This window comes from Aphelocoma coerulescens, assembly GCF_041296385.1.
Source record: "Aphelocoma coerulescens isolate FSJ_1873_10779 chromosome Z unlocalized genomic scaffold, UR_Acoe_1.0 ChrZ, whole genome shotgun sequence".
Taxonomy (NCBI): Eukaryota; Metazoa; Chordata; class Aves; order Passeriformes; family Corvidae; genus Aphelocoma; species Aphelocoma coerulescens.
The window spans coordinates 25407925-25420914 of NW_027184085.1; the positions used below are offsets into that span (position 1 = coordinate 25407925).

The 12990-nt window shown below is 34.7% G+C and overlaps 1 protein-coding gene across 6 annotated transcripts in view; it reads right to left on the reverse strand.

The window, feature by feature from the left end:
- FCHO2 (FCH and mu domain containing endocytic adaptor 2) overlaps positions 1-12990 on the reverse strand; it is an 85715-nt gene that overhangs the window by 19843 nt on the left and 52882 nt on the right. For 3 of the 6 annotated variants that reach the window (XM_069002379.1, XM_069002378.1, XM_069002382.1), the window contains exons 12-19: positions 10601-10658; positions 7980-8155; positions 7389-7403; positions 6956-6980; positions 6216-6258; positions 5163-5251; positions 1435-1944; positions 721-824 (exon numbers count right to left, since the gene is read on the reverse strand). In XM_069002379.1, coding sequence (XP_068858480.1) covers positions 721-824; positions 1435-1944; positions 5163-5251; positions 6216-6258; positions 6956-6980; positions 7389-7403; positions 7980-8155; positions 10601-10658 — 1020 coding nt within the window. The remainder of the gene's footprint in view (positions 1-720; positions 825-1434; positions 1945-5162; positions 5252-6215; positions 6259-6955; positions 6981-7388; positions 7404-7979; positions 8156-10600; positions 10659-12990) is intronic. The other 3 variants (XM_069002377.1, XM_069002381.1, XM_069002380.1) reach the window with 3 other exon arrangements.

Here is a 12990-nt window from a genome sequence, read left to right on the forward strand (position 1 = left end):
ATATGGTGAAAATATCTTGCTACTTTGAAGGACAATAAGAGGATTTTACCACAGGCGCATTTTTCCCAGTCAGTAAGTCAAGTGAAATCTGCAGAATACTAATATTTACAGAGGAAATTAAGCATGGCCAAGACTGATAGGCTGTTTGGGTACTTGCATTCTTTACCACATTCCTTATCGGCAGGTGAATCCGCACTGCCGGCACATGCAGGCAGCGTGCAACCTCTCACTACCCTCATGGGCAACTGCTGTGATCTACCACCTCCCTTCTCCACAAACCAGCAAGGGAGGGAGAAGTCACAACAGGACTACTTTTGTCAATACATGACTGAAAAAACCCCACTCATTTCCCAAAGATTTGGTGATATCCCCAAATCAAAGGAGGTCTGTTAAAAACTTCACTAGTATTTCTACATTTTGAAAACCTTGATCTTTGCATGCACCATCTTTCATTATCAAATTACTGATTTGCTCAATTAAAAACACTCAGATGATGCAAAAATTATGATTTGGACCTTTGCATTGTGTTAATAATTATCTGTTGTAATAAGATTATAATTATTATAAACTATTACCATGCCTATTTGGCAATGTTGAAAATCTGCTTATATGATTCCTTGAACATAGGCTGGAAAGTAACTTCAGTGTAACAGTGTAAATGAATGGTGTATCTGAAATCAAATCAAAATGGCAAATAAAAAAATAATAATCAATACATACTATTTCATTAATCCCACTAAGTTTCCCAGTAGACAGCTTTGGTCTTGAAGCAGGCCTTGGTGGGGGCACAATGGTGCCCACAGAAAGAGGAGTGGTGGGCCTTGCTGAAAGAAAGTAAATATAACAAAATAAATATTACAAAGATCACACTGGACATAAATATTTTTTTACTTGAGTAGAATATCTGGAAGTGATATTTCTATTAGAAGTTCCTATTTTACAAGTGCTATGTTTTAAGAGTTACCACAAATCATAGGTGCTTTTTAAATAGTGCCATGTGATAACCTGAAAAGTGACTCTAAAAACAGCATCATGGGCTTTCTCATTGCTCTCAGGTGATTTTATACCAACCGCTCTTGGAAGCTTGCATGTAAAAAGAATTGTTTTGCAAATGCAATTACTTAATCTTTGTGATCTCACTGCTGCCTGACATTCCACAAAAATACATTCCCGTTTCTGGAAAAGCAACTCTGCACAGTTAAAAGAAAGCAATGCCTTTAAACGAATAATTTGAATTTTCTTCATATTTCAAGCTGAATATTTACTTCACTGTCCCAACTGGTATTAACAAGCAGTTTAGTACATTCTAAGTAAGAAGATGAGTTAATTTTAACATCAGTTGAGCAATCATAACAAAAAGAAAAATGAGTCCAAAGCTTGCTTTTTGGAGTCAGTTATTAGCAAAGAGCAGTACAGAATGCATGCTTGGCATACCCTTATTTGTATGAGCACAAGAAGACACTAAACTATAGTCCAGTAGTGCTGAAGATGATGCAGAAGATACTTCAGCAGCAGTGCCAGTTTCTTCAATGAATAATTGTTCATGGCATATAGAGTTATTGAAAAGGTCACTTTGATCCTCAGAAGCACAGCTGTTGGAAGAATTCCCAAGCAAAGCAGAAGAGGCAAGGCAGGCATTTTCAGTTTTAAAATGCAATCTTTGGGGCTCCTTCTTGTCTGTGCTTGTGTGTCTAATAGTAAGAAGTTCATCAGCAAAGGAAATCCACTGACTCTGAGACCGTGAAAAACAGGATAAAGTACTGGTACTCCCTGATGGCGCTGCTGTAACACCAGATTTGCACAAAGTGCTAATGGTAAAGTCTGGTGAGGATGGACTTGTAGACCCAGAATCTGTCTGGTGTCCAAGCAAAAACTGAGATACTCTACACCCAGGCAAATCAGTGGTAGATGAGGAGGAGCTCCTATTGTGCTCTGTTAGGGTAGCTGAAGGAAAAGGGAAGAATTGAAACTAGGACTGACAATGAAAAGATTAAAATTTCAATATTCAAAAAAGTATTCAATATCCACTGCACAAGGATTACTAGCCAGCATGAAAAATAACTCCTCTACTAAGCTAACCCCCCCCCACTTACAAATAAAAGAAAGAAAAAAACCAGTAACATATCATATGTACCTCATTTGTATTGCCAACCATCTCACTTTCCATTTTTCAGTACATAAAAAAATAACTTATTATGTATCTCTCCACTTAAGGCTCTACTTCTCACAGCTTTCCTTATTTCTCTGACTTCCTACCTGTTGTGATTTAATTTTCTCTCATCTTTGTCTTTTCCTTCTTGCATCCTACTCCATTTTTGGTTCCTCTCCACAGCTTCCTGCTTTTAATCTCCTTCAAAGGCATTTGATCAAACCTATCCTGTTCCTTCCAAAGACTTTGATCCTCTTAGTCCTAACATTTGTAATAGGAAGGTCCAACAGATTCGGCTTTCAGGGGAGTGAATGGAGACAATGCAGTCATGAGATCTAGTCTGATATTTATTCTGTCTCTATCAACCTGTGTCTAGAGAGTAACAATACGGATGAGGCATCATCCACCTCAGTTTTTTTTCCTCTCTCATCCTACAGTCTTCAGACTGCTGAAAAAAGGAGTTTTCCACAAGTATTCCCTGCACTTGCTGTTGCCTGTTGCTCTAGATGATAATAGAAGCATAAAATGCAAGGTTAGTCAATTCTCAACATCTTGCAGATTGGCAGAGCTAGGAGCAACAGCAGTGACAACCGAAATCAAAAAAAGAGAGAAACACATTTAAAAGTTCAGGTCATAAGTACAGTTGTCCTCTCTCCAGTGGCCCTTTTGCCATAAACAAATATATTCTCTAAGTCCACCTAAACGTTAAGAATTTTAACACAGCTTTCCCTTTCTAGCAGATATTTTAACTATGATTCAAAGACTTTAAAATACTACTACAAATCCTATTGAAAAAAATGTGATGTTAAGAACTATTTTAAAAATACATATGGATGAAAATAACAAAGATAACTAAATGGAAGCATTTCTACAGTATCAAGAACTAGCTAAAAAATGTCTGCTGTGTTTGTTCAAGATAACTAAGTTAGCTTAAACTTCTAATAAAGCAAGATTATTCATGGATGACCAAAGATTACTTCAGTGCTGCATAAACCACTGTCTGCTCAAATACCAAGGTAGTTTAAGCGTTCAATGATTAACACAGTTATAAAACAATAGTTAAACAAATGTTTAAACAGTAAGGGACATTTACTGTATTCCAAACAACTAATGTATGTAATTTAAGTTTTGGATTGAGATTTTCAAAAACTTTAAGCACCAGCTTACTACAAACCTTCAAGTTGAAGAGAAAACACTGAATCAAGGAAAATACAATCAGATCAGTTAAGCATTTTTTTTAAAAACCTCAGAACTAAGTTGCAAGTTAGCAAGCATTAGAACTCAATTTAAACAACAATACGACCTATATTGATCCAACAGGTTTTTTTGCCCCAAATGCATTAGAAATTTGTTATACTTCAGAACACTTACTTTATATTTAACTCTACAGATTATTTAACAAATGTAAATATTTTAGCTAACACCTAGAACAACAATCCTTTAAATAATTCCAATGAACTGCAGGGCTCTGTGCATAAGCCTCATGGGTATGAGGACTAGGGTAGATGACTTCCTACATCTACAGCTACAGAAGATATTATGGATCTCTGTCATTATTCATCAACCAGAGACTACTTTCTCCACAGTTCTGCTGCCAGGAGGAACTGTATGAAGATTTCCTACTGTGCTTTAACTTCCTATCCAGGCACAGCAATAAACACCTGAATACAGCTACAACCACCAACACAACAAGTTAAGTATCCTCTGCCTTTTTCTGCAGACTCCAACACCAGAGCAAAGCTATCAAAACAGAATATTTTAAGAAAGCGCCACGTCTTTTTCAGAATATTCCAGTAATATATCTGTCTCTGGAATTTAGTCTTAAATGTGTTACCACACATGGTGGATTCACTAGCCAATACTACTGACTAATTATGTAAGTCAGGATGAGAAAGTTATGATGAATTCTGTAAGCTGGATTTGTTAAAACCGTAAGCTTTAAGAAACACAAATTTGTAGTGAAAGACGAAGTTCTACTTAGAATCTGAAGTGTTACAAAGCAATGTTGATTGTTGCTAAAAGAACATTACTAAAGCCAAGAAATAACATGACTTTTTCAGAATTCTCCTATATGTAATCTTCCTTACTGTTCTTCAATCTGCATGATCAAGCACAGAAGAAAACTGCTAGAAAGTCATGATCATGAACAAAGAAGTGAGGACTATTTTTGGAATACAACTACTTCATTAAAAACATCAGTGGACATACTTCCTTTCTCAGGTGTGTGGGAGGAGAAAAATGTCTACATTAAAAGAAAATTAAGATTTTGGAGTACAGATACACAGCAGGTAGACTGAAAAGAACTATGGAACTATCTTTTGCAAAGACTGGGTTTCAGGAAAACCTGCCAGTGTCCTACCAACACTAATATCCTGCAACCCAAAATTCCCATGCAACATAGGCTCTCTCCCTCACCTCCCATACTCCACACACCATTCTTTTCCTTGCAATATCCCTGCTTTCAGGATCTCAGCTAATTCAAGTCTCAGGCCTGCCATTTTTATCCATCTCCCCTTGGATTATGCCTTCACATCTCCTAACAGAATCATGCTTTCCTACAGGAAACAAGTTTCCCACAGCAAAGCTCTGCAATGCCTTTGTACTACATAGCCCAATCGACTTTCCTGGAAAGAAGAGTGCATTGTGCAAGCTCAGCTTGTCTCACAGTTGCTGCAAAAACCTCCATTTAATCTCCCAGCCCTACCAGCTGAAAAAAAAAGGATAATATTCTTGGTGAGCAATTTTTCAGTAAGTATGAGAAGGCAATAAAAAAAGGCAGGAGCAAGACAGAATTTTCCTAAAGAGTCTAGTACTCCCTCTTCCCTCTTGTTTTCTAGCTTTAAAGCCTCATATACTGCATTCTCAGTTGTGTAATATTTCTAAGACAGTGTACTGCTGTATAAAAGTCTATCATTTATGCGTCAAAACACAGCCCATCGCAATAACTGAAAAAATGACACCAGAATATCCTGAAATATACAGAGAAAACATTTTCTACCACCAAATATTTTACCTGAGGAGGATGAGGATGCCAAGGAAGCTGAAGATTCAAGAGAAGTGCTGAAGAGTGGATCCCATGCCAGGAAGTCACTGTTCCCCTTTCTATATTAGGAGTTACAATTGGAATAGAAATGAAATATTTATGAAATAGAAAACTTCATAAAAATCATAAACTTCATAGTAGTTCAATAATGTAATAATTATAGTAATCTCAGAATAGTTTGGGGTTGAAGGGATCTTTAAAAATCTTGCTCCAACCATGCTGACATCCACTAGACCAGGTTGTTCAAAGCCCCTTCCAGACTGGCCTTGAACATTTCCAGAGACAAGGCATCCAGAACTTCTCTGAGTGACCTGTTTCCATGTCTCATGACCCTCACAGTAAAGAATTTCTTCCACATATTTAATCTAAAATTACTCTCAGTTTAAAGCCATTTTTCCTAGTCCTAGCACTACATGACCCTTGTAAAAAGTCCCTCAATAATACGATAAAAAAATTTGACAAGTAAGTCTGTATTAGTCTTTGCATCTAAAAAGAAAATAATTAATTTAAAGTTGCGAGTTGAAGAACTGATTTGCACAAAAGGAGACTATCTTAGCCAACACCTAGGTGCAAATTTGGGTGTGGACATACTTCATAATGTCAGTTCATAATGTAATAATGTCATACTTCATAATGTAATTTTTGAGACCTACATCTTCAAATTCATTTATTTCAGTGTATATACACATAAGCAATGTATGCAGATCTGTGTAAATTTGGGGTTTGCAATCTGTTCTTTACCATGGAACACTCTTAGATAGAAAATAAATCTGTCTTATTTAGAAAAATTGTGTAACCATGTAATTATGAATATCAACTGAGACAGATCACAATAAATCAAATGTATTAGAAGGGGTAAACAAATGATGGAAACATGCATTGATACACTTAGTCTTATAATGCAATAGAGTTACAACTTAAAACAGGACTCAGCTGTCATTTCCAATGAGTTTCTGAGTATTAGAAAAATAAGAACAAATTCTTGCAAAACTGCATTTGATAGAATTTTAAATTTGAACTTACTCATTAATTGGAGCAGAAAGTTTTGATTTTGTTAACTCTTCACCTAAGAAAAAGATACAGCATTATCACTAAAACTGTGAAATATAAAATAAAAATTTCATTTTCATTATAAAAAGATAGTTAATATTAATGTTGGCAGTTCAAAACAAATTACTATTAAAATGGAAAAAAGAAAATTTATTATTTCTGATAACCTAAGTTTAGATATTCCTGAAATACAAGAAGACTACACAGAGCAATGCATTTCATGAGGAAGTGTTGTTTACTTGAAATTTCCTCCTTGGATTGCATTGTTTACATCAATACTGTTCTTCAGCAAATCTGGCCTGATTTCCCACTGAATGCCCCCTCCCCCCCCCACATAATAGAAGCTAATGCTCTGTCCTCTATGTCATTATTTTACATCATACACAGAGTATGCTTTGCTGGTTTGTGGGTCATACTAAACTTGAGCAGGTGGAAGGGTTTCAGGAACTTGCACTGGAGTTTCTTCCATGGGGTAATTCCCTTTGGCATCTGGATGTGTTCCTCATTACTGTCAGAGACAGGTTCATCTGGTCCCCACAACAGAGAACAGCCAAGTACATAGATAAGGAAGAGGTATATAAAACTAACAAGAGGAAAATTTTGTTCCCTTTAAAATACAGATATTTAAGAAGTTTATGTCTCCAACAATTAAAAAAAGGAATTTGTTTTCATTCTATGTTAAAAAACTAACAGACTAAAAGATTCACACTTACTGGATGAATTTTGATTCATCTGTGCCTGAAACAGGAAAAAAAGATTAGTAATAAGTTCTTCTACTGTGAAATAAAGCACTTAATAGTCCCAGAGTTCTTAATTCCAGTCAACTTCCTATGAGGTATTTTGCTTTCAATGCCAGGTAAAAACATTATGAGCTTGTGGAAGACCATGGAACATGAGCCTGGACAGAGAAACCAGTGTGCATCTGCCACACCAGTATGAAAATGCAGGAATAAATACTATAGAGCTGACAAAGGGAGCAGCATTTTAAAATCTCTTTACTAGTTGGGACAGTAAAACAGCTTATATATCTATTACACAGTATAGATGAAACAAAACATTCCTCATGTTTTCCCAACAACTCCCCTTGCATACTACACTTACTTGGTTTTAACTAAAAATGCAAATAAAAAGCCATTCTCTACTTACAGGACTGTGTCTCTGCTTTCAAAATGTGGTGAGAGAAAAAAAAGAAAAATTATTATTTTAATATGTTATGCGCACTATTCTCCTTAAAATCAGAACCAGTCTTATTCTGATCTGAATCTTGTACTAGCATACTCTAACATTATTTATCATCTGGTGGTATAAAGGATTATTCTGTGAATTGGCAGGATACATCAATAAAGCTGCACTGCAAATATTACATGTATCTTCATTGTAAGATCTGTTTTAAAAGACTCGTATGTTATAGAAAATGAATTAGCAAATTATGTTAAAAGCCATGCTTGGTTAACTCTAAGATGTAATTGAATGTCTTGTGGTGGCAACAGCACAAAGACAAGAACTGAGCACTCAAAAGACTCATAGGAAAGTTTAAATACAAGAAAAGTACTTAATGTTATATTGCAATAAAGAAGTGCAATACAAATACATTGGAATATAAAGTGTACCAAAAATGACCTAGTGCACAAGAAAAAAGGATCATTGAACCTAGAATAAATTCTGAACACTATATGTTTACACTACAGTTTCTTTACCACTTTTCTACACATTAAAAGTATGAGGAACAAAACTTACAGATATTGCTGGAGAAAGAGTGATGTTCCCTATAGACACTTTTAATTCATCCAAAGAAGGCATAGTGTATTGAGAGCTGTTATTTGGCTGGACAGGTTTTATTTCCACATGGAACCTCCTGGGTTCATCATCTTCAGAGTCAGAATCAGTGGATGAATAGAAATGGTTCTCTTTGGTATGTTTTTCTCAGTTAAGGTGAAAATACCACAAAGTCATCTGCTTAATCTACTTCATAATTATGCTCCACAAAATGCTCACATTAAGTGACCTTTTTGTGCACTTACATACACCCACAGTCCAAAAATCACAAATCAGAGTTAAAATTTAGGGGTTTATTCCACTTATCTTCATAATGATGATTCTGTTCAGAAAAATATGATGTCATAACTGAAGAATGGCAGTATCTGTTATATAACTGAACAACTGCATATTTGAAGGCATGAGGTTAAATTTAAGATTCTAGAGCAGCAACACTTCTGCATGTTCAAATTATAATTTGCAAGACTCCAACAGGGATTCTAACAGATGTATGGAAAATGTAGAAATCTTTTAAACCAAGTGAAGAAAAGCCTAGGTTCTTTAATAAGCAGTGAAATGCCCTTGGTACCTGTACCTAACATTAACAGAGAAGGAAAGAGCAGGAGCCACCGTTACCTGCTCCTTTTACAGTGTGGCATTGAAAATTTTACAAGAAAGGATGCCAGAAGGCTGCACAGTAAACTGAACAATGTCAACTGCTTAAAGTACTGCCATCTTGGGAAAAAAAGGAATCACAACAACATCTCAGCCTTCAAAATAAGGAAAATATAACAGCCCTTTATATGCACAGGAGCTGCACTGAAGAAAACTGCATCTGTTTTGGCAAGAAAAATTTGAAAATTTCCCTCTACAGAAAAACAAAAGTTTTGTACCACCTGGAAGAACTGTACATATTCTCTAAGTCGCTTCTGTTATTTTCACCTGAAAATATGACAGACATTTGCATTAAATTCCTTCAAACTATTCCCTAACGAAGTTTTAAACCTGAACCTTAAAGACATTCCAAACCTACTTCAGCTGAAAGAATCTGAAAGTTGTGGTGAGGAAAAAGCCATATATCTTCATCTGACAGACTACCTGTTCCTTCAAAATGAAGCTATAGAAAAGGTTTCAAAGACAAGTAATTTTAATTTCATCAAAAGATTTCTTGTCCTGAAAATTATCACTGACCATCAAGATTCATTTAGTACAAATAAGACAGTTCTTGTAAAGTGCTTTGCCAATACAGATTTAAGTCAGACTTATTGACTGTCATTATAATTAAATAATGTCCTCCAAAAATTATCTCAAGAGTTCCCATCAACAGAATAAATTTCTAGAGGCTAAGGGAGAAAAAGAGGAAGGGAGCTTGAATCTGTTCAAAATTTTCAGAAGCTGAAGTACTGTCTCATTACAGATTGCAAATCACTGATATTTTTCACTGAACACTTTTCTCTTGTTTCACAACAAAAAAAAGAGATAATAAAAAAAAGAGGATGTCCAGATGAGTCATTCATTACAAGTATAATGTTGTTTTCTTCTCTCTCACTTTCAGAAATACATGCAAAGCATGAAGTAATACTCCTCTCAGAACTGGATAAAAGTCTGTCACTCTTATATCACTTTTGTAAATAGGAGATAACGTCAACTGCTTTTGTTGCTACAGGACTCTTCCATGTGGGCATTAGAGGCATATTCTGCAAAGTCGATGAAAACAAGTTATTATTATGAACTGGCCCACTGCAATGAGCTGTTAACTGCTTAAAAGTTTTTGCAATTTAAGGTAATTTCACAGCCTAAATTCACTTTTTATCTGAAGTACCTAGAAAATTCAGTGAATACATTACCAAAAATTAGCTATCTTGCTAACATACTAGGCTTGCTTAGATCTATGGTAATTATACCCAGCTATTAAGAGGAGCATTCCTCTGTGATGGTAGGGAAAAAAGAGGACAAGAATTTTCCTCCAAAGCAACAGGGAATGGCAGAGAAAAAATCTTGAGCCTCCATAAATGTGACTCAGAAGAAAATCTATTCTGTATATGAAAGCTACTATTAAAAAGACAGTAAAAGCTAAAAGCACCAATTGGAAACAGCATGTGGTGTAATGACTTCATTAAGTAACAGAAATTCTATTTCTACACTGCTGGAGCTCCCAATCATCTTAATAGCACTACAAAAAAATGGGAGGGTGAAGGTATTGCACAGATAACCACTCCATACAATTTAAAAAGTTTACAGATTTTATTTTATAAACTCTCTGAGATCTTTTCAAGGAGAGAGATCTGCATGGAAAATTTTGTTCTGGCTATTTTTTTTCTTTTTATTTTTACTGTCCTTTTAAAGTTTCCTTAAGGGAACTTCCCAGTTCTTTACGGTTCCTTTTAAAGAGACCTGATCTAATCTAATCTTTAACATTCAACGTGTAACACCACATCTAAGGAAAAATTTGGTTCATTTTACAAAAGATATGAATGTAAGAATACAAGGTTGCAACATAGGCATAAATGTCATTTATCTTCCTTAACTCTTTAGGCAGTACTTCCTCTCTCCAAAGAACTGTAGTAACATCAAATAACTTGGCATAACAATAGTAAAAAGGATATCCTGTGTTGCTTCTGGTTTAATGCTGTATCCTTCATCATCTACATCAGGAAAGTTCTAAAAACAACAACAAAAATTATGCTATTGACAAATAACTAAAAAACAATGTGGTTGTTACATCAGGCTGAATTTTACATCATTGACAACTTAAAATTGCAACATTATTCAACATTAGTAGTTATCTGAAGTTACGACCTGTCATTCAGAAATTATGTGACAAGATACCTCAGCACAAAATGTAACAAAAGAAGCTCTAAATTCCCTGTGAAAACTGGCAAGTTTGCAATGTGTCAACTTTTACTAATCAATCACTAATTAATTACCAATTGATTAACTACTGATCAATTACTTTATCAAAAAGGACAGAAATTAACATTAGTTTAGCTTTAGGACTGAGTTAAATTAGCCTACCATTCTCTTGGCCCCAGAAAATTTTCTCAGTTTTTACTGCTCTCAGCTAAGACACAAGATGTTCTGATGGTACAGAGGCAAAACCTGTATTAAGTACTAGTCAATATTTAAATATGCAAGCAAAAGCACAGATTGCAACTTCCACTCCCCCTAGAAAAGGCAGCATGCCTGCACTGTTACTTCAGAAAAGAATATCCACATCACAAGTGCTCAAAATTTTATTCCAAAGTTTTCCTTTACACATCTCCAACACTATCCTGAATCTTCAAAGCCAATAAGCATCTGGGAACATAAGACAAGTTCTTTTTTTTTCATTCTTGCAGGCAATTAGATAGAAATTGAAAGAATGATGTTAAAATAACTTAGAATGCTCAGCTAAGCATATAACTTCATTAAAAAAACTTTGGAGCAGAGAGACACAAATCTCCAAGATTATCTAAATTTTAAAAATGCACAAAACCCCCACATCATGTATATTATATATATGTGGATACGTAGATACTTTCCCCACTCAGAAGAAAAACATCCACTCACAACTTCGTATGCATAGGCAGTGTTTGTGAACTGCTTAATGTTTCAGTATGTTTATCACAAAAAAACACAACCAAGGTGTCTTCAAAATGCAGTGATTTCAGCAGTTATTAATATCTTATAAAAATTAGACTGTGGAGACGTATATATAAAAATATATATAATATAACAGATATGTATACACAGTATGGCCAAAATGTAATTCATTAGAAGTCATGAGATACAACAAAATGACTTTCGCTGGTGATTTCAAGTGGACAAGCAAGGAACTTCATGACTTCAGCTAAAATTTGAAGCCAAGTTTAAAGAGAATATCTCTGAATAGCTTTTGAAGTACAGAAGACAAACATTAAAATGATTAGAATGTAGTTATCCTTCTGTTTCTTTTACATATATCACAAATGGGATGTCTGGTAATTTACTAAGAAAGATTCTCCTCTATACAGCGCCCTAAATTTAGCACTTCAAAAATAAATGGAATTTACACATAGCTCAAACTTTCTGCTAAAAAAAGTGTAAGAAATAGAATCCTGCACAGATGTAAGACTGTACCGAATTAAATACTACATCAAACTAAGGCCAAAACCCAACATTTAAGCTCTCTAACCTTAAAATATAGAACATATAGATGGAATTTCTTGAAATATTTGTAGGATCTAGACTTCACTGCTATTTGATTAATAAGTAAATAAATAAGCACAACAACAACAAAAAGTAGGAAGACTACAATCACACGGTCCAATACTTTAGCTCTACTTGCTCAAATCAGGGTTCTTAGCTACGCTTGACCTCAAGCTGACCTTGTTTATATACCAGAAACCACTAATGAAACTTGACATCAAAGTAAACAGAACAAAAACATACAGCTAAAGGGTAAGTATATTTTCTTGTAACACTAAAAATTCTGAATTCTAAAATTATTTTAGTTGTCACACTAGGTAATTTTCCATAGATCAGGATCATTCATGGTTAAGATGAATTGAAAATCAATAAAAATCCTTAAATATACAACATTTAATTTTTCTTACAGCTGGGCCATATATGTAAAGTATATTATGACTGGGCTGACACAGCACACGCAATGTAGCTGGAAAAACTATTTTGATATAAAATTGTGAGAGAACTTAGTTTGTAGAAGTTATTTTCATTGCATTATTTTTAATTTACTGAATAATCTCTAGGATGAAGTAAGTCCTTAGAATGCAATAAAATCTTAAACTGTCTTACTTTCTTTCTTAATACTTTCATGATAATTATTTCTGGTCTTGCTAATATACTTGAATCATCTGTTCCTCAGAAATAGCCCTTTAGCATGCAGTCAGTTTTCACAACTTCATGTACATAACAGAGATGGATACTTAACAGCTTAAGTTCTGAACACAGGAGAAGAAAATTCCTTCCTTCTTTTTCAGCTGGTCTATGTTACCACTTTTTTTCTAGCCCTGTA